At 42.6% G+C, this 22,922-nt stretch overlaps 1 protein-coding gene across 8 annotated transcripts in view; it reads right to left on the bottom strand.

Moving 5' to 3' along the window:
• PIWIL1 (piwi like RNA-mediated gene silencing 1) overlaps positions 1-22,922 on the bottom strand; it is a 75,694-nt gene that overhangs the window by 25,841 nt on the left and 26,931 nt on the right. For 4 of the 8 annotated variants that reach the window (XM_024256758.3, XM_054527748.2, XM_054527752.2 and 1 more), the window contains 3 exons: positions 20,557-20,682; positions 16,535-16,682; positions 15,527-16,376 (listed from right to left, as the gene is read on the bottom strand). In XM_024256758.3, the coding sequence (XP_024112526.1) occupies positions 16,260-16,376; positions 16,535-16,682; positions 20,557-20,682 (391 nt within the window). In that variant the 3' untranslated portion in view covers positions 15,527-16,259. Of the gene's footprint in view, positions 1-15,526; positions 16,377-16,534; positions 16,683-20,556; positions 20,683-22,922 lie in introns of those variants that run through there. The other 4 variants (XM_054527754.2, XM_054527750.2, XM_054527751.2 and 1 more) reach the window with 1 other exon arrangement.

Below are 22,922 nucleotides of genomic sequence, written 5' to 3'. Positions count from 1 at the left end.
GTGGTGTGCATGGGTGAATGCAGACAGGAAGGGGTGGTGTGCATGGGTGAATGCAGACAGGAAGGGGTGGTGTGCATGGGTGAATGGAGACAGGAAGGGGTGGTGTGCATGGGTGAATGGAGACAGGAAGGGGTGGTGTGCATGGGGGAATGGAGACAGGAAGGGGTGGTGTGCATGGGTGAATGGAGACAGGAAGGGGTGGTGTGCATGGGTGAATGGAGACAGGAAGGGGTGGTGTGCATGGGTGAATGGAGACAGGAAGGGGTGGTGTGCATGGGTGAATGGAGACAGGAAGGGGTGGTGTGCATGGGTGAATGGAGACAGGAAGGGGTGGTTTGCATGGGTGAATGGAGACAGGAAGGGGTGGTGTGCATGGGTGAATGCAGACAGGAAGGGGTGGTGTGCATGGGTGAATGGAGACAGGAAGGGGTGGTGTGCATGGGTGAATGGAGACAGGAAGGGGTGGTGTGTATGGGTGAATGCACACAGGCAGGGGTGGTGTGTATGGGTGAATGGAGACAGGAAGGGGTGGTGTGCATGGGTGAATGCAGACAGGAAGGGGTGGTGTGCATGGGTGAATGGAGACAGGAAGGGGTGGTGTGTATGGGTGAATGCAGACAGGAAGGGGTGGTGTGCATGGGTGGAGACAGGAAGGGGTGGTGTGCATGGGTGAATGCAGACAGGAAGGGGTGGTGTGCATGGGTGGAGACAGGAAGGGGTGGTGTGCATGGGTGAATGGAGACAGGAAGGGGTGGTGTGCATGGGTGAATGGAGACAGGAAGGGGTGGTGCGTATGGGTGAATGGAGACAGGAAGGGGTGGTGTGCATGGGTGAATGCAGACAGGAAGGGGTGGTGTGCATGGGTGGAGACAGGAAGCGGGTGGTGTGCATGGGTGAATGCAGACAGGAAGGGGTGGTGTGCATGGGTGAATGGAGACAGGAAGGGGTGGTGTGTATGGGTGAATGGAGACAGGAAGGGGTGGTGTGCATGGGTGAATGCAGACAGGAAGGGGTGGCGTGCATGGGTGGAGACAGGAAGCGGGTGGTGTGCATGGGTGAATGGAGACAGGAAGGGGTGGTGTGCATGGGTGAATGCAGACAGGAAGGGGTGGTGTGTATGGGTGAATGCAGACAGGAAGGGGTGGTGTGTATGGGTGAATGGAGACAGGAAGGGGTTGTGTGTATGGGTGAATGCAGACAGGAAGGGGTGGTGTGTATGGGTGGAGACAGGAAGTGGGTGGGGTGAATGGGTGAATGGAGACAGGAAGTGGGTGGTGTGCATGGGTGAATGGAGACAGGAAGGGGTGGTGTGCATGGGTGGAGACAGGAAGCGGGTGGTGTGCATGGGTGAATGCAGACAGGAAGGGGTGGTGTGCATGGGTGAATGGAAACAGGAAGGGGTGGTGTGCATGGGTGAATGCAGACAGGAAGGGGTGGTGTGCATGGGTGGAGACAGGGAGGGGTGGTGTGCATGGGTGAATGGAGACAGGAAGTGGGTGGTGTGCATGGGTGAATGCAGACAGGAAGGGGTGGTGTGCATGGGTGAATGGAGACAGGAAGGGGTGGTGTGCATGGGTGAATGGAGACAGGAAGGGGTGGTGTGCATGGGTGAATGCAGACAGGAAGGGGTGGTGTGCATGGGTGAATGGAGACAGGAAGGGGTGGTGTGCGTGGGTGAATGCAGACAGGAAGGGGTGGTGTGCATGGGTGAATGGAGACAGGAAGGGGTGGTGTGCATGGGTGAATGGAGACAGGAAGCGGGTGGTGTGCATGGGTGAATGGAGACAGGAAGCGGGTGGTGTGCATGGGTGAATGCAGACAGGAAAGGGTGGTGTGCATGGGTGGAGACAGGAAGGGGTGGTGTGCATGGGTGAATGGAGACAGGAAGGGGTGGTGTGCGTGGGTGAATGGAGACAGGAAGGGGTGGTGTGCATGGGTGAATGGAGACAGGAAGCGGGTGGTGTGTATGGGTGAATGGAGACAGGAAGGGGTGGTGTGCATGGGTGAATGGAGACAGGAAGGGGTGGTGTGCGTGGGTGAATGGAGACAGGAAGGGGTGGTGTGCGTGGGTGAATGGAGACAGGAAGCGGGTGGTGTGTATGGGTGAATGGAGACAGGAAGGGGTGGTGTGCATGGGTGAATGGAGACAGGAAGGGGTGGTGTGTATGGGTGAATGGAGACAGGAAGGGGTGGTGTGCATGGGTGAATGGAGACAGGAAGGGGTGGTGTGCATGGGTGAATGGTGGCTATTGCCAGGGTTTACTTCCAGGATTGGGAGATGGGCTCAAGAGGGCTTATTATTAAGGATAATTATTTCATTATTATCATTTCCTTATTAATAAAGAAAATAAAAGATATGCAGGGGTCAATGATAAACTCTTGTAAAACAAGGATTATGACAGCTCCAATTCTGAGCATCTGAGCCTTTCTAAAAGTAAAAATGAAAAAAGAAACAAACAATCTAGTTATTCCTGTCTTAACTTCTCCCATGGCATCCAAATAAGAGGATCAGAGAGAAAGTCTGAAGCAAACCATAACATTCCCAAACCACAGCATGTGTGGTACTGATGGCGGTGGGTTAGGTCTTTGGACAGACCTGCACAAGGAGATTCAGAAGAACATGCAGCAAGGAGCTTCAGAAAGTTTCATTTGAAAAACAGACATCCATTAAGATAGACAAGTGAAGGACTGATATGTTTTTAAGGCCAGATTTGCAACTTAAATATCATTTCAGTCACCTGGTAAAAATAGCATGACTTTTGATAGGCATAAATTTAAAACTGGAGGGAAGGGAGGAGAAGTAACATTTTTCAACAGCTTTAATACTCAATTTCTGAATTTTTGGGACATCTCTGTACCCAGAAGCCCTGAGTCACAGATTTCAGTGCAAGTGTCAAATAACAAACATGTCTGTTTTGCCTTAAAATCTCGACACTCCTCAAACTGATCCGGAAACTTGAAATAATAAGTTCTTATAATCTCTGAATGTGCATGCACTGCCCTGAGGTGTTGAACATGAGAACTTCACAGTCAATGAAACATCTATAAGCCATTCACATATATGCATCTTCAGGAAAACAGGTTAAACTGCATCATATATTAAAGCAATACTTACATTAAGTTAAAAATATATTTGAGTGGGTGTTTTGTTTCACAGTTAAGTAGTTAATAACCTGTTAAACAGTTATTAAAATCAGGCATTTGATGAACGAAAGCAGCACAGCAAATGAACTGGAACGAAGTCTAAAAAACCCACATAAGGATGTTATGAAATAACGATTTCAACAGTGGCTCATGGTAATGTTTCAACAATGAAGAAAGTGCTTTAAAAGACAATTTTGAATTACACAAAACACTTTAAATTCCATCCAATTACAAGCTTTAAGGAAGCTTCTGAAAATAAATTTGCAGCACTGTGGACAGGCTGGTAAAGTGGGCAGAAATATATTAATTAACATTCTTTCTCATCACCAAGCCAACTAACTACACACTTCATTACCTATGGAAATGAAAACTAATAGTTCATCAAAAGCAAAGACTAACAAGCCATGCAGTATAAAAATCATAATAGTGTATTATGGTGAGTGTGGAATAGGGAGAGAAAGCGCACAGCAATTTTACCAAAAAAGAGATGTTGTGTATATTGTTTCGGGAAATTTTCTCTAAAATATCTTTCCCTTCTCCAAAATATTTCAAATACGAAAACTGGAAAATGAAACTGATAATAAAACAAAGTGTATATAATTTCAAGATAAGCATCTGTCAGATTTTTTATTTTTAAAAAAAGTCATCTTTTTTATTTGTTAAAAAGGTCATCTATTCAGGGTCTCCTCTCAGGAAGGTAACACGTTGGGAGGCATTAGAGGACAAAGCTGGACAAGACTCTGTTGGTTTTCTATGACCAAGGTTTGTTTTCCAAGATGAAAACATACAATAGTTTGAGTATCTGTCCTTTCATGGCCAAGCTTGTATAAAACCACGATGCACCCCCGCAGCTCTTCTGGAAACACGCTGGGCATCCCAGGAACCACTTCATACAGTAATCAATAAAGCTCCTGACTTTGGACTTCTTGACCCTCAAAGTGGGTCAAGAGGTGCCATTCAACGTATGTCATTAACATGTTCTTGTTGCTTTATGGGCGAACATCATTTTGTACCATTTGAAGCAGCATTCACCCATGCCCGTAAGGCAAGCCTGTGTGCTGGTACTCAGCATCCTTATCTGGCATGTATTCAGAGCAATCCTGATGATTTCAACTCACTGGGAACAGACATCAGTTAAAGCTAGGCTAGTGCCTAACTTCTCTTAAAACCTGGACAAACTGAAAAACTGAACCAGATTTCACTAATTACAAATTTATTGCTTATTCTTCCCCAAATGAGTTTTCCTGAACATAACGGAAATGGCCATTTCAACAAAACAAAGTGCTGAAAGGATAGCAGTTAATGTACATGCCACACACACATCTGTCTGAGGGTTACTGTCTTCATTCGCTTATGTATCAACTGGATTATACTGTAAGTCTAATAATGTTCACCAAAGAGACATTTATAAAAGGGGAAATAAAAATCAGGAACAACCAAAATTTCTAGCAGCAGAGGAACATTAAATAGAATATGGAAGGTTTGTAGTTTGGAAGACTATGCACTCATTAAAAGGAGAGACATGTCATGACATGAAAGATGTTCATGATAATTTTATATGAAACAGCAAGTTATAAAATAGTATGATCAAGTTTCTGTAAACACAAAAATATACATCTATAGAATAAAACAATAGGGGTCAAAAGAATGCTGTTTCTGCAGAATGATAGAGATTTGTGTTTTATTTTGCATTTGTATTTCCAGAAATTTCTATAGTGAAACTTAACTTCTGTAATAAGCACATGTTAAAGCAAATATGCCTTACCACAGGCTAAATGCTTTAACAAAAATTATGTAAAATTCGAAAACCACACAATAGGTTTCTAAGAACCAGCCAGGGGCTGGTCTATTTAGCACTTTGTGCCTCTGCAATTTTTGTCTTGGGTACATGCATTTAAAAAGTGCCTCACTCTGGAGTGGGAGGTGAGGAGCTGCTGAGGCTCACATACTCTTTGGGCTGCGCTATCACTAGGAAATCCGGAGAAGATCCCTGACTGCAAGAAGCCCCATCATTATATTAGAGGGAAGTCAGAGACATTTTACCCTGGCTTTCCTGTAGGCAGATCATAGCACTTCAGGTTCTACCACAAAGATACAGCTATTTGATCCCTAGGAAATCCAAGTGGGGGCTCTGGTTTGCTGTTAGAACTCCTAGTCACTGACCCTGATTCTTTGTCTCAGGAGTAAAGCTGCCTCTGATTCTCATAGGGAACACGTCTCCTGAATTTGTATTCTAGGCTAGCTACTGCCTGCAGGCCCTGGTCAAATTAACTTGTCCCTCATGAGATAGCCTCACCCTGGGCATATCCTCCTGGTGGAACTCAATTTGTACAAGAGAAATGCAAATCTATTTATGCATCTCCAATTCAATAAAAACTGGAAGACTTACTATGGGTTAATTCAATTAAGAATTTTTTACACTGGACAACAGTAAAGCCTTGATATATAAAAGTTGCACAGTCTGGAACTGATAAAGCTTGCAATCTATCTTGTTGAGTAATCATGGAAAGGAGAATTTTGTTTACACCTAACTTGAGAAATAAAGTTCCTAAAATGCATTTAAACAAACATTTAACCCAACCAAATATGTGCAAACTTTCTTACTATTTCAGCTTTCCAAAACACTGTACTGCTAAAATTGGTTTAAAAAATAAAAGCATACTCAACTTGGGCTTTCTGTAGTATTATTTGACTGAAACTATGTAGAATTTAAAGCAAAAATTCAACCCAGGTTTTGGCCAATATAAAAACAATTAAACAGTATAAACCTTGGGGTGGGGGGAAATGAGGTAAGGGGGAGAGAAGAGGAAGACATTGAAGCTCCTTAGCCTCAGCACTACAGAAATTATGAAGACACCTGATTCTATCAATGATTTACTGAGAATTCCTGAAAAGCCTAACAAAGTTATTTTGCTTGTCAATGTGGCAGTTTGGAAATGGAGAGAATGGGGTTATTGTGACGACAAATACATTTGGCCAGTACGTGGCTCTGGAGCGCTCACATCAGAAACTGCTATGGGCACAGGCTCAGACCACGGTGGCCCAGGCCCCTAAGCAGCACGGTGGTCAGCAAGAGGGTCAGGGAATTCTTGCTGAAGTATTTAGCCTGCAGAGGCAGCAACGAGGAAAACTCAGCGGTTCACAGGTCCAGGCCTACCAGACCTGGGAGGCAGCTAGAAGACTCGGGGGCACAACACACATCTTAGGAGCTGCAAGTGCATTCATAGGGTTGGGACCCAAGGTTCACATGGGAAGTGACCACTGAAGATATAGGTTGATCCAGATCAGGAAGGGCCTGGTAGCCCCTGCTAACAAATTTTAATTCTCCAAAGGCAGTAACTTTACCCAAACTTCAAACACCTCCATTTTACCTTCAGTTGCTCCCATAACTAAGTGCCACCTAACCTGTTTTTTAAAAAGGGGATTCAATATATTTGCAAAAGACCTATCTGATAAAGCACTGTTATCTAAAATATACAAAGAACTCTCACAACTCAACAATGAGACAACAGCCCGATTAAAAAAGGGCCCAAAAACCTTAACAGGTACCTTAGCACAGAAGACACACAGATGGCAAGTGTGCACAGGAAAAGATGCTCCACACCACATGTCCTCAGGGCATTGCAAAGTAAAATGACAATGTGACACCATTACACACCTATCAGAATGGCCCAAACCCACAACAATGACAATAGCAAACGCTGGGGAAGATGTGAATTAACAGGAACTCTCATTTGTTAGTGATGGGAATGCAAAATGGTAAAGCCATTCTAAAAGACAGGCAGTTTCTTACAAAACTAAACATACTCTTACTTTACGAAGCACACTGCTTGGTTTTTACCCAAAGGAGTTGAAAAGGCATATCCATACAAGAACCCGCACAGAGATGTTTATGGCAGTTTTATTCACATTTGCCAAAACTTGGAAGCAATCAAGATGACTCCTTCAAGCAAGTGAATGGATACATGTACTGGTGCATTCAAATAATGGAATATTACTCAGTGCTAAAAAGAGATGAGCCACAAAGACACGGAGGAATCTTAAATGCATATTACTGAGAGAGAGAAGCCAACCTGAGAAAGTTACATACTGTGTGATTCTGAATGTATGACAGCTGGAAAAGGCAAAACTATGGAGACAGTGAAAACATGAGTGGTTATGATGGGTTAGAAGGGAGGGACAAATGAAAAGGCACAGCACAGGGAAGTGTTAGGGCCATGAAAGGACTCTGTGTTGTCCCATGATGGTGGACACATACATTATACATCTGTCCAAATCCACAGACTGTCCATAAAAGGACTGTTATCCAAAATACACAAAGGGAAGGGCATAGGCATTCTCTCAAACTTGATGGTAGATACAGGAGTGAACCCTCATGTGAACTGTGGACTTGGGGCAATCATGATGTCACTGTAGGTTCATCAAGTGTAACAAGAAAACCACTCTGGGGGGTGGGATATGTTGATATGGGGGAGGCTGGGCCTGTGTGGGTGAGGGGAACACATAGGAACTCTATTTTCTACTCAATTTAACTGTGAACCTAAAGCTTCTCTAAAAAATAAAGTCTAGTAAAAAAAAAAAAGAAGACTCATTGGACTTGCTTCTTAGTTCTACCTAGGGCCTACTTTGTTTGGCTTTGTTAAAATCAGTGATGAGCAAATGGAGGTGCCAGACACCCCAACAACAAGAGAGACTTTCTCCTGCACATAATCGACAGTAACATAATAGAAAGAAAAGAAGTTCCTCAACACATGATTCTGTGTTACTTAAGGCCCTTTCATCTTGAGTACTACCTTCAATCATCTTCCACTTTTTGGGGAAGATAACCCAGGGCAACTGGAATTTGGAAAAGTATAAAAAAGCTATGTGACATAAGAAATCAGCTAACAACATGCCTTCAAATCAGTCAGGCAAATACGGTGTCATCCTTAAATGTAAAATCATCTAGAGTTTCTCCTTACTCAACCTACTCAATTTTTTCAAAAAGGATAAGGGATATTCCACAGAGTTCTTTGCCTCTCCCCTCCACCCTGACACCTTAGTGGCCTTCTTGGTTTCAGAGGCTCAGCAATTTCCCCTTCTTTACTTCTAGGCAGGATGAAACCAGGTTCATGATACTGGTCTTTTTTTTCCAGTTTGAAATTAGTAGTAAAAATACAAAAGTAAAAAAAAGTTGGGGGGTTGGGGGAGAGGTTGCTAGAATATATGCAAACCAAACAATGGTTACTGCTTGGATGGGACTTGGGATCAGGGAGCTGAAGGAACTGTCAATGCTTGGATGGGAATTGGGATGAGGGAGGTGAAGGAACTGTCAATGCTTGGATGGGAATTGGGATGAGGGAGTTGAAGGAACTGTCAAGGAAGCACTTTAGTTTATTCAATGTGGTTTGAGTTTCAATAAGAAAAAAATTTGTACAATTCTTTTATTTGACAAATGTGTGAGTGTCTGCTAAGTGCCAAATAAATTTTAAAAGAATGAAGAAAAAAGGCATTATTTATAGATACCAGTACCAGGTACAAATGAAGTCAACTGCCAAACTTACATTAAAGTAAGTCTATCTCACTCTACAGCAAATTAAACAGCTAAGGAAGATACTTTTTTCCAAATACCATTCCAAATATTGTTTAGTAAACACTTCAAGTCAGTATATAAATCAAGAACTTTGGCAGCGTTTTTTGACAATTACATTTTCAACCATGCGTGAAGCACATCCAAGAGTAGGAAGTGTTAAGTCCTCACCAGATGGTTCTCCCCCACCACTGGCTTTCAAATCCAGTTGTACAAACATCTTCTCTTTGAATGACACTTAAGACAGCAAAACAGCAAGCCAGAAACTGGAAGGAAATATTCACAGTGCATATCTACAACAAAAGATTTGTATCCAGAATACATAAATAACTTTTACAACTCAATAAAATACTTTTAAAATGTGCAAGAGATTTGAACAGACTTTTCATAAAAGAAGATGTAAGAATGGCCAACATGTAAACAAAAAGACGCTCAGCAACATTACTCACCAGGGAAATGCAAATAATAACCAAAATAAGGTAAGATTACATACCCACAAGATGACTAAAATTAAAAAGGCATCATCAAATACTGGTGAGGATGTGGAGCAATGAAATCTCATGCATTGTAAAGAAAAAGGGAAAAGGGCATAAATACTTAGAACACAGCTTGTTAGCTTTTCATGAAGTTGCAGACATGCTTCCCATATAAATCCAGCAATTCCACATCTATGTATCCACCAGAAAAATGAAAACATACATCCCCACACAAAATCCTCAACAGTATTTTTCATGATAGTCTACTATACTAGTCAAAGATTGGAAACATCCAAAACACCCACTGATTGATGATGAATAAACAAATGGTGAACTCATCACGCAGTCGAATACCACCCAGCAAACAACCCACTTACATAGATACACAGACTCTGCTTTAAAACACCAGGCAGACCAAAAGAAGCCTGACACAAGAGTGCATGCTACACGGTTCTCCAGGTGAGATTCCAGAGTTGGCAGAGGCAGGTCACTGCTGCATCTGGTCCCGGTGGGGAGGGCTGCTTGCAAGGGGGCAAGAAGGAAGCTTTGTGGGAGGAGGGCATAGGCATTCTCTAAAGCTTGATGGTGGTAGTAGATCCAGGGGTATAGACATTTGTCCAAACTCATTACACTGGATTCATTTACTTTATGTAAATAAACTATACCTCAATACAGTTGATTTAAATCAAAAGCAATGGCATGTAAGTTGGGTCAGGGAGAATGGCATTAAAGTGTTTAAAGATTCTTGCGCTGTCCAGAAAGAAGGTACATATACTACTCCCGCTCTCCACTTCACAGGGCCTGGGACCAAATGGGAAGGGTTGGCCTCTGATGGAAGGCGAAAGCGAGCAAATCACGAGGCCAGATGCAGTCCCCAGGCCCCAGACCAAGGGCAAAGTGCCCGCTTGTGCTAAGGTAGCTCAGGCCCTGCTACAGCTGAGGCTGCAGGGCCACACCAAAGGGCTCCTTTCCTGCCTCCAGATCACACCCTGGCATTGCACTTATGCCACATGGGTGGGGACATGGCCAGGATGGATTGGACCTACACCTCCAGGCACCCATGAAGAAAACCACCCAATGCCAGCAGAGCATCTGGTGTTCAGATACAGCCAGAAGCTGAGATTTAGAATCCAGGTTTCTCGAAAGCCGGGTTGCTTTTGTCTGTCTGGATGGTCCCACCTCTCTGCCTGATGTAACTTACATCCCAGAAGAGATTTCTAACATATCCATGCCCAGGTCTCCAGCTGAGATTCTTCTGTGAACTGCGTGCGCACTGACATTAGGGGTTGCTAAAGCTAAAGCTCTCTGGTGACTGCCATGTGTACCCAAGGATCGAGGATCACTGTTGGGGCAGAGCCCTTCAACTTTAACATGCCCAGGAAATACTAGGGACTATTTTTCTGAATTATGGGCGGCACTAGTTATTCATCTATCCATTCAATAAATATTTGAGAACCTGCTATATACTGGGGATCATCTAAACTGGGAAGACAAAAGTGAACAAAACACTCAAGAATCCTGGCCCTCATGGGCTCAGCATCTAGCGGGAGATGAGTAAGAGAAAAGGTAAGCTGGGCACAATGCTAGATAATGATAGCAATGAAGCTGGGGAGGAGAGGTGAAGGGTAGGGTCTCTAGGCTGCACGCTCACAGGGGGATGGTCACAGGCGGCTTCCCTGGGCTGGGGCCATTTCAGCCCAGACCTGAAGGAACACATGGGAACTTGGGCTCCAAGCACGGCAGGCAGAGGAAACCAGGCAGAGGCCCTAAGGCAGGAGGAGAACCGAGTCTCCTGTGAGCAGCTGGGACGACAGAACATGGGAACCTGGCAACGACTGTGTTCCTGAGATGGGGATCCACAGTGGGACTGTAAGCAGATGTGTGACTTTATCACTGTGACTACTTTGCTGAAAATGGACCAAAGTCGGGGCAAAGGCAGGAGCAGAGACGTGGGTTAGGAAGGCTAGGCTGACAGATTAGTGGACAGGTACTCATATTTTGAAAGTGAAGCTGATAAACTTTACTGAGGAATCTGAGGTGTGATGTAAGAGATGACTCCAGGATGGCTCCCAGGTTTCTGGCCTGAATGAACATTTGGAAAGATGAAGTTCTGATTTACGGAGCTGGAACAGGGCTGCAAGAAATCACAGTTTAACTTTGAGCATACTGAGACACCAGTTCAACCAGAGGTTGTCAAATGCAGCCTGGAGGCCCCTGGAAATCTCAGACTCTTTTGGAGTTCTGCCAAAATCAAAATTATCTGTATGATACGGAGAGGTCACTTTTCTTTTGCACTCTAACTCTCCCTCAAGCATACACAGTGTTTTCCAGAGGCTACACAACATGTGCTGACAGTATCATTCTGACAATGGAATATGGGCATGCATAGTTTTAGATGTTTTAATTTTTAATATGGTAATTATCAACAGATATAATTCACATAAACAAAATCTCTGTGTCCTCAGTAATTGAAGAGTGTCAGGCAGTTCCAAGACCAGGACGTCTGAGTAGCATCATGTTGGACAGCCTAAGGGAGACGTCCAGGAGACAGCTGATGATAGGAGTGTGGAGCTCAGGGAGGAAGCCGGGCCTGGAGATGTGGTCTGGGAAGCATCTTCATACAAATGAGTCACGGGTGAAATGACCAGCAGAGGAAGAGCAGAAAGAAACGGGATCCTGGCAGAGTCTGAAGGCACATTTAGGCCTTAGGGAGACCAGGAAGAACCAGCAAGAGACTGAGAAGGAACAGTCAGGTGTGGGGAGCCAAGAGAGCATGGTATCCTGGGAGCCAGGCAGAGCATGTTTCCAGGAGAGAGGGGGCACCATGCCAGGCGTGCAGCAGGTCTGGCTGGAGGATAGCCAGGAATTGAGCAGCTGGCACTGGATTCAAGAGAGGATCGGGAGGAAAGAAGTCCAGACAACACAGGAGTTTTGAGGGAAAGACAGAAATGGAACAGTAGTTAAGGGGCAATGGGGCCCAAAAGGCTTTTATTTTTTAACATAAAAAAAAATGACACCAGTTTTGCAAGCTGGTGGGAATGAATAGGAAAAGAAAAATACTAAAGCAGGGAAACAAGGAGAGATGAGATTCCAAAACAACATCCTCCAAAAATGAATGTCTTGTGCCCAAGCAGGTGGGTGTGCTCTGGCCGAGTGCACAGACCGTGCCGCCACAACACCAGGCTGCAGAGCAAACGCGGTTCAGGTGGGAGCTTGTGAAGCTCTGCCTGGATTTTTAGTGAAATAGACAGCAGTTGAGAATGAGGATGGAGGTGGTGGTGGTGGTGTAAGGAGATAAGGTATGAAAAACATCAGAGAGCTGTGGAGCCAATGGCTAGACATACATGTATTAACAGCATTAAATGCCTGATTGTGATCATGAATTGAAATACAACAGTTACACAGGGTTGCGTGTTTTTCTCCAGCCGTGTTTATTTGCAAAGGAACAGGCAAGTAGGCAAAAAGTTGGACTTCACTGGTGTGTTTTAGCCAAGAATTAGAACGAAAGCACCACAGGACAATATGAGCAGGCCAGGAGCTACCATCTGCAAGGAGGAATCTGAGCTCGGGGAGCACAAAGTGACAAAGGGAGGGGGAGCAGCTGACATGATCTGATCAAAGTAGATTCAAAGCTGAGTGGTTTCTTTTTTGCGGAGGTCGGGGTGTCTGGAAATATCAATGAGGAGCAAGAGGGACACCTCACCCTCCAGACGAGAAGTGTAGGAGAGACAACAGCAGCACTGTGAGTGTCCCGGGAGAAAGCCGAGTTTGTTAAAGGGAGATGTAAAGAAACCACCCCTAAGAGGCTGCTGAGAATGAACTCCAGAGGACACAGGAAAAGTTGAGGGGCAGGGGATGGTGTCAAAAAAGAGACTGCAAGGAGCTCCTCACAGATAAGCCTGAAATATGAGGGATCACCTGGAGCTTTGGGCTTGTGGGAAGAGCCCAGGGATGGGGCATGCCATTGGTCGTGGGGTTCCCAGGCATGGGAGTGGGAAGGCTGCGATGGACAAGGGCAGAGCGCTGGGCTCAGCAGCACAGAGTTCTAGGTGCCCACTTGACTTCTGGCAGCACAGGGTGCTTGAAGGGGCAGCTTAACTCAGAGTGTAGAGGCCATGGAGCCTCCTTTGAATGGTGGCCTAGAGACAAGAGTCATCTTACTCCAAGCGCAAGGACTCCCTCCTGACTGCTCTTGAAAATTTCACAGTTTCTCTATTGTACACAATGGATTTTTAAAATCATTGGGTAGTAATAATGAAGGTAAAGAAAACTAAACCTAGCTTTTGAAATCTTGTATCTGAATGACAATACCAATTACACAAACTTTAAGCTTTTACTTAGAAATGTATAAAATATCTGAAGACTCATATCATAGTATCAGAACAAAACTGCTGTTGAAAACACTTTCTATTTGACTCTGAGGAGAGAGCCAGAGCCGTCACTGTGTGTAAGCAGCAGGTTCAGGAGATTACTCCGAGAAACTCCTGTAGGACTTAGGGAATGTGGTAAAATTGCTAAATAGAACGCTTCAATCAGTGTCACATTTTTGAATTTTGAAGGAAATGTACCCAGAAAAGAGTGGACAGACTTCCTACAGGCATGCACTTTTGGGGAACCATCCACCAAATCCCGGGGGTTCCTTCAGGAACCACCAGGTACACTGGTCAGACGAAGCTTTGGAAAGGGAGAGCCTGAGGTCAGTGTGTTTAACACTAAAGCTTTTGGACGTCCCACTCAGATACGCACATCCCACGTGAAAGGAGAAATCGGGATTTCACGGAGTCTCTGCTTCGTTCTTTGTGAGTGCAGCAGTGAATTCCCTGACAGTGCTCCGTGTACTCGGTGTGGCTCAGACATCAACCTAGCCTCTCTCACCGCATGCAAGAGGTCTAGCTGATGAAAACCACAGCAGAGGCATAACCAAGACGATGTTAAGGAGACCCCTTTCAACTAGCATTTGCCAAAAGTCCCTGGCAAATCACCTGGGACTCATTTAATAGACTGTTGACCTGGCCTCTCCCCTGAGAGTCCTGATTCCTAGGTATGGTTTGGAACCCGGTCTGTGTTATCACAAAGCAAACCAGGCGATGTCCAACAGATTAGTAAATCGGGGAAGCGTTACCTAGATGATGACAAAACCAAGCAATACCCCTTTTTTGGCTTAAAATAACTTCAGCCAGTTTTCTGTCCCTTTCAACTAAGTCTTTCTTGATATAGTGGGGGTCTTTGGACAACTGCAACTTTTCCAGAATTATCACATTTACCAATTTTTCATGGTTCTAAAGACATTAAAGTCAATTTTAACTTTAAGGCAGAGCTGAAGGCCTGCTAAGAATGAGCTTTTAATGACTTAAGTAATTGACTAGCCACAAAAATCCATAAATAAAAATTAACACCTCAAATTAATATTTTCCAGTCATATGATTAGACTTCCTTATATTCCTTAATGCTAGGACAACCTTAAGCAACTTCTACCATTGAAATGTTTGTCTGTGGCCTCCTTTTGAAGGTCACACTGTTCTGTGTTTCTTGTCTTCTCATGCTTAGAAATCGAACAGGTTAAGGAACCTGGGCTACTTGCCCAGAACAATGTTAACAACGGTTATTAGCTCTAAGAACTAAAAGGAAAATAAAATGGTTTTCATTCATAATATGTTAATGAGGCTAAATCCAGAATGAGACCATGTGCCACAAAGGTAAGACAAATAACTTGAGTGATCTGCATTAGTTTAAATTACAGTTCCAGGGACTTTCATATTGTCATTAAAGCTTACACTCATCACATTTGTAAGCAATGTTTAAAGGTGTTCCCGGGATTTACAATAATTCATTAATTTTAAGCCTTCTCTTTGCAAACGTTCCTGAGAATTCCTATAAATATGTAGATATAAAAAACTACAATTACCAACTTCACAATACCACAGACTTCTTAGTCTGTGCTTCCTTATAAGCTGTGGATACCCGTTCTCATACCACAAATATTGGAGGTGGCAACATTTCCTTAAAAAATTTTACTCTGACATTAGAGTTCATAAGAGACACTAATTGAGCATTTTTTTTTTTTTTTTTGAGATGGAGTCTCACTCTGTTGCCCAGGCTGGAGTGCAGTGGCGTGATCTCCGTTCACTGCAACCTCCGCCTCTCAGGTTCAAGTGATTCTCCTGCCTCAGCCTCCTGGCACCACGCCTGGCTAATTTTGTATTTTTAGTAGAGATGGAGTTTCACCATGTTGGTCAGGCTAATTTAGCTTTTATGAATGGAATTGTATGCACTTTTAAAAATTAAATGAAAAGAAAACGCACATACTTTCAGTAAAACAAGAATTACAGTTATTCAATTAAGGTGGCAATCACATCAATTTTATTTTATAACAAATAGAATCATGTCTGAGTTCCAAAACAAAATAAATAGTAATGTTAATATAGAGATTTACTAATGGCCTTTTTTGTTAAAGAGTCTTAAAATGTTTCTTTGGACAATTTAAAAATTTTCAATCTTTTTTTTACTCCCATACAACCTAGCCCCCCTACCAAATAAAAATTAAGCATATTTTCTCCTATATCTTGTGTATAGGTTATGTAATAGTACCTTTTGTCTTTAAGATATGAGATGAAACCCTACCTATGATTGTAGTGAGCATCCTACTTTATGCCTCTTATCTCCTTTAAATTCAAAATAGGTATTTCAAAAATAAAGTTAATATAGGTTTATAAGTAGGATTTGCTCACTCCTGAAAGTACTTTTAAGTAAATCTCCAAACACATTTCAAATACTCTCAGAGAGTCTGTTTTATACTACAAAGTATCTTATCCACATTTCTTCAAAATAAACAAAAAAATCCTCCAAAATATCTATGAGAAACAAGAAGATAAAATATAAAATCTTAATTTTTACCTATAAAATAAGGAAGCCAGTGAATAGCAATGCTAGAAATAAAATGCTAGATCTCCTAATTCCCTTCCCAAGTTTCATCCAGAAAGATAACAGTTAAAAAAAAAAAGTAAATAAAAGCTTAAAAAAATCCCAAAGTTATTTCAAAAAGAAAAAGCAGCTGCATCTTCTTCTGCAGGTTAGAGGTAGTAAAGGCGGTTTGACAGTGACAGATTTGGCTCTCTGTGAATACTCTGGCCAACAAGAAAAGCCAGCTTGTGGGCGTACTGGCAAGGAGCAGGAACACGAATGACACCCTTTAGTGGAAGGAAAAAAAGGTTCTATTACTCTAGATTTAGCCTCTTTCAATTGCAAATCTCAGTATTAACCCTAAAAGCCTTTTAAACCACAGCTATTTCATTTTGAAAAGTGAGTCTCCTTTATTCGCTAAACATCAACAAGTAGAAACACTTACTGGCCAGTTGTAATAGATGTGACACAGCTTGTAAGTCAAGCGCTGTATGTGGTCCGGCTTTAGGCCGCTGTTGTCGTAGATGACGTTGTAATGCGTGGGAGAAACACTACCACTTCTCACAGCCTGGCTCACGATAAAAAAATCATACCTGGAATTACAGAAAACACATGGATGTATGAAAACTAAAATGAGGATGATTCCAGTTTCTTACAGTGACAAGCTCTGTACTACTTTTCACTGTAAGTTACTACAGTAACCTCATCTCTTCTCACGCTGTAACGTGCTTCCTTGAAGTCCAGGCGTGTGTTATTCATGAACCATTTGGGACTGCTTATGTGTGAAAGATGTTTATCATAAAGATTATGATTTTGATTTTAAATATCTGTCATGATGCCTCCCAGCAGAACCAAGCATTTGTTATGGGCGCTAATAACTATGGCATACTTGGCTAGTTCCTGTTTTCCACCCCCACACCCGAACCATGTGACTGAGACTTCAGACTCTGGAAGCACAACCTGTGGGGGCAGTGAGTGGGTCGAGCTTCAGGGACTGCTACTCCCCGAACATGCTTTTACCATGGAACCTTTTCCCCTCTTGCTGTTCCCATTGTTATTTAACAAAAATATAATTCATTTTAATCCCCAGGAATTTAATGCAAATCTTTAAGTGGAAGGGAACATGAAAGAATATAAACTAGTATGGGACCAAATGGAAGAACAAAAACCAAGTATAGCCATCCTTTGGGAATTGGTTCCAGGACCTCCTGAGGATACCAAAATCCTCGGATGCCCAGGTCCCTAATATAAAATGATGTTGTCTTTCTATAACCTCCCATATACTTGAAAGTATTGTCTTTAGATTATAATACCTAATACAATGCAAATGCTATGTAAATAGTTGCTTTACTGTATTGTTTAAGGAATAACGACAAGAAAAAGTCTGCACATGCTCAGTACAGACTTTTTTCCAAGTATTTTTGATCTGAGGTTTGTTGAATCCATGGTTACAGGACCTACAGATAAAGAGAGCCGCCTGTAGTACAAATATGAAGGAATACACATTAGTTTTTTTTTTCATTTTCTTGGTACCAGTAAAATATCAATCCAGAGATATTGTAATTTGACCCAATAAAGATGTAAGGAAATTAACCCTGCGATTTATTATGCCCATCAAAACTAGTAAAATTAGGAAAGCAGAAGTGATCTACAACAGACAGTGCAGCTACTTTTTCAAAGAATGAGGAGTTAAGAAATGTTAAATGACCTGTTCAGAAAGAACAGAGAAATCACGCCAGGGCTGGAATTCAAGCCTGGCTTCCCAGCTTAGGCACAAACCATTTGCAGTGCTGGTGATTACAGATGACTTTGGTGCTCATTAACAGCAGGCTTCTCAGTTGCAACAAAAGCAAAAATTGACAAATGGGATCTAATTAAACTAAAGAGTTTCTGCACAGCAAGAGAAACTATCATCAGAGTGAACAGACAACCGGCAGAATGGGAGAAAATTTTTGCAATCTACCCATCTGACAAAAGTCTAATATCCAGAATCTACAAGTAACTTAAGCAAACTTACAAGAAAAAAAAAAAAAAAACATTAAAAAGTGGGCAAAGGGCAAGAACAGACACTTCTCAAAAGAAGAAATTTATGTGCCCAAGAAACATACACAAAAAAGCTCAACATCACTGATCATTAGAGAAATGCAAATCAAAACCACAATGAGATACCATCTCACACCAGTCAGAATAGCTGTTATTAAAAAGTCAAGAAACAACAGATGGCAAGGCTGAGGAGAAATAGGAACACTTTTACACTGTTGGTGGGAATGTAAATTAGTTCAACCATTGTGGAAGACAGTGTGGCAATTCCTCAAAGATCTAGAACTAGAAATACCATTTGACCCAGCAATCCCATGACTGGGTATATACCCAAAGAAATATAAATAATTCTATTATAAAGATACATGCACATGTATGTTCATGTAGCACTATTCACAATAGCAAAGACATGGAATCAACTCAACTGCCCACTGATGAGAGACTGGATAAAGAAAATGTGGTATATATACACCATGGAATACTATGCAGCCATATAAAGGAACAAGATCATGCTCTTTGCAGGGACATGGATGAAGCTGGAAGCCGTTATCCTCAGCAAACTAACACAGGAACAGAAAACCTAACACCGCATGTTCTCACTTATAAACAGAAGTTGAACAATGAGAACACATGAGCATGGAGGGGAATGACACACACTGGGGCCTGCTGGGGGGTAAGGGGGAGGAACAGCATCAGGATAAATAGCTAATGCATGAGCTAATGCATGTGAGGCTTAATACCTAGGTGATGGGTTGATAAGTGCAGTAAACCACCATGGCACTATGTAACAAACCTGCACATCCTGCACGTGTGTCTCGGAACTTAAAACAAAAAAAAAAAAAAAAAGAAAAAGAGTGGGCTTCTCCAGGTGTCTGGATAGCATCAGCAGTTGCTACATTTTAATAATAACTAGTGAAAACTCATGACTTTTTTATACTTCATAATTCAACTGGGATTTTACCCAATTTGTTTAAGTTACTGTCTTCAGGCCAATGTCACATCTGGCTTTGGCATTCGGAGTACTAGCAATGTTGGGAAGCATCGGGGGTCATTTTGAATATGGTGAAAGAGAATCCTGCAGAAATGAATTTGCTATGTTAACATCTTAGCCTTCTTTTGTCTTTCTAGCCAATTTTTCCCCAATAGGTTAGAATCCTTCTGAGCCAATGCCATAACATCTGTCTGAGAAAAAGACAGAAATGCAAGATAATGTATTTCAAAATAAAAATTTCTCTCCACTGTTAGATAACAGAGCAGACTAGATAAGACTAAACTCTGTATGCTATTATCATTTTCCACCTAAAGTCACTCTAGTATTGCCTCATTTACCCAAGATTCACACAGGAAAAGTGTTCCACATGTCAACTTTGCACACAGGCCGAGACTTTATCATCTTAAAGTCGCCTTCTTCACAAAGGTTCCAAAGCACCTACATATAAAAACAGAAGTCCTCCCAACGATCCGCTGTCCTGAGGAGAGTGTTAACTTAGAATGACTGATGGGTTGCCATCAGGAACATGCTCACTGCATTAACCACACCTCACACAAAAGGGTTTTTGAGGAACTCACTAAAAATGGAACAAGTCTCGGCTGGGCGTAGTGGCTCATGCCTGTAATCCCAGCACTTTAGGAGGCTGAGGTGAGCGGATCACTTGAGGCCAGGAGTTTGAGACCAGCCTGGCCATCATGGTGAAACCTCGTCTCTACTAAAAACACAAAAATTAGCTTGGCATGGTGGTGCATGCCTGTAATCCCAGCTATTCAGGAGGCTAGGGCATGAGAATTCCTTGAACCCAGGAGGCGGAGGTTACGGTGAGCCGAGATTGTGCTACTGCACTCCAGCCTGGGGAACACAGCGGCTCTGTCCCCAAAAAAGGAGCCAAGTTTCCTGACTTTCTCACTGAATCCTCCTGTGCTACTAAGGCCATTTACCTGTGCCTGCCAGTGCCCGCTGTAAGCTCCAGCTGGCATTCTGCTTTTCTTGCGGTCGGTGAGTGCAGCTCGGCTCAGAAGCCACTTTTCTCATAAGCACCTCTGTCTCAGATAAAACTTCTTGACCTTTAGACAACTAAGTGTATTACAAATCTAAACATTTTTTACTAGAAAACAATCTGTGGATAGGTTATGTATGTAACAATATAAAAGCAATCTACAGAAGCAATTCTTAATCTCCATATGTGTAGTTAATACCACAGAAAACAATCCTCTTCCCCCCAATGAAAAACTGTACTTGGAAACCTCTCTTCGGACGCTAGGAAACCATGGGCTTTATTAATTATGTTTGATCAAAGTAGTTGAAAAAATTAATGTCTATAAAAAATATAAGAACAGAAGTAAAATGTATTAAAATTGGTAAAGCACAGGGGCTGTGCTAAAGAAACCACCACCAAGGAGAAAACAACCTTCAGCTCAACACACGGAACTTACCATTCTGGTCTGGTAACCTCTACATCAATAACTGTTCCAGGAAGTGGATTCTGAAGTCTTCCTCCAGACTGAGCAAAAAATCTGGCGTTCACTCTTTTCTTCACCACAATTACCGTTAGTCTAGGGCTTAAAAATGATGATGAATGTAACTACATTTAGCCAGTCATATTTTCAGGGCGCTCATTCATTCAGGTGTTCATATGCTCCATTTAAAAAGGAACACGTCCCTCCTGGGGCGTATCATCTGTCCAGGTTGCGGAGAAGGATCAGGATCTTACTCTTGAAAGGAGTAAAGACCAAGGATAAACGGTGAGAGGGAAACCAAATGGCACTTATGTCCTGTGACACGCGGTCATGTAGATGGTTTATCCACAGACCAAACACATTACATATCTATCACACCAAAATGTTAAATCCAGCAGGCCTTCAAAATTCACAATTTATAACAGTCTTCAGTGGGCATTTTCTACTGTGTAGAAAATATAATATTAACTCTAAAATCTTTGATAGGTAAGTGGATTTAAGTAGTGCTTTTCAAAATTACTGTTTCACAATATATCGGGATACACACACACACACACACACTCTCATACACACATACTACATATTCATATACCTTTTTCAGGAGGAGTAACTTCATTTTCATATTAGTGTTTCACTGGAGTCTCAAATGACATTTTGTGCAGACCCTAGGACAGCCCCACAATCCTTGGCCTACCACATGTCAGATGCACCCGTACTAGAGGCTGCCCTTTTAAGCCATCCATCCCCACCTGAATTCTTCAGGCGGCTCTCCTATGTCAAGGTTCATCAGGCTTCTTGGCCTGGACACACCCGTGCACTATCAGCTGTCCATCCCAGCAGATCCCTGGCCCTTCTGCCCTCCCTCTGACCCTGCTGAGAGCAGCCCTGCACTTGCACTGTGTGGCCTGCTTGAGTACCTTTCACATCCCTTTCCACCCCCTCCTCCAGGCTCACTTCAAATCCTTCTGAAGCAGCCACACTTGTACACACATAATCCATGTAGTTAATCCATGAATTAGAACAGGTAGCAATTAGAACAGCACTGCCAGGTAGTAAGCACTAGATAAACATGATTATTAGCACCTCCATCTCCAACTACAACATTAGTTCCTTAAGAGGACAGATACACTTGATTTCCAACACTGGGAAGCAGAGGGTTTTATACAGTATGGACCTAGTAATGTTTGACTTGGCAATTTTGCTGATGTTTTTCACTGAAAATTAAATAGGGCAAGAAACTCAGTGAGAGTACTTGAGTAAGCAGAGGACATCTTCAGAAATGTCCCTATCTGCCTACGTAGACTACTGCTGCCCAGCGACTGCCCACTCTAATAGCTCTGAATATAACAAAGCCACAATGAACGTGTTGAAAACATGTGCAGCCCTCTGTTTCAAATGCCTCTGCCACTTACAGAGATTAAGTTCAGCATAGGGCCTTGTTAGAAAGTGATGACAATCTAGGACTTCATGATAGCATCTAAAACAAGTATCAGTCTTGGGAATGGAAGGACATAGGTGGATAACGTTAATCCTATAACATCACGAGAAACAATTTTGCAAATACAGTAACAAAAACAGGTCACAAATATGCTGGCATGACTTTCTGATTTGTTCTTGTATCAAACACTCTAAATCAGCTGCCCTGTGATACGTCGCTATAAAAGCTTAAAAGCAACATTTCAATTTGAAAGCAAACATTGTGGTTCTAATGATGACTATTATACAAACATTTAAGTCCAAACTTTGCATTTTTTAAAAGTGAAGAATAATTCTCAGATATTTTACCTTTACGTACAACTTGAAGGTTTTTCCTAGAACTATCTACCATGTATTGAATACTTACTGGATACTGTGTGAAGTGCATTACATATATTTTCATTTACTTCTTGCAACGCCTCAGTTAACTGTTCCCTTCTTCTACAAATGAAGGTAAAGCTGGGATTAAATGAATTCTGATTTTAAGAATATTGCTTTTTACCACTGATCTCTACTGCCACAGTTCACAGTGTGTAGTCTACTTCACGCAACAGTGCGCTAAGTGTCAGCCCAAGCAGTCGAGTTAGGTTCTCCTTCCCTGCAACACTGTGTTCCCATTCGCTGATGGAGCCGTGCAGGCGCACCCACCAGCTGCACCAGGCTCCACTCTGCACGCTCAGGACGACTGTCCACAGGTACTCATTCACTAGGGTGGCAACCTCCTTTTCAAGAGCGATTTCTGCCAGTCCTTCTGGGAATCAAACCCAAAGGACCCTAAGAAACAGAGATGACCCAGCAAGGCCAAGAGTGTGTACTCCTAGTAGCCCTACAATTCAGCTCAAGGGAATGTGATGAACTTGCACTAT

Source organism: Pongo abelii, chromosome 10 (assembly GCF_028885655.2).
Source record: "Pongo abelii isolate AG06213 chromosome 10, NHGRI_mPonAbe1-v2.0_pri, whole genome shotgun sequence".
In the NCBI taxonomy this organism is placed as follows: Eukaryota; Metazoa; Chordata; class Mammalia; order Primates; family Hominidae; genus Pongo; species Pongo abelii.
The sequence above is the reverse complement of the archived record's forward strand: the minus strand, read 5'-3'. Positions and strand labels throughout refer to the sequence as shown.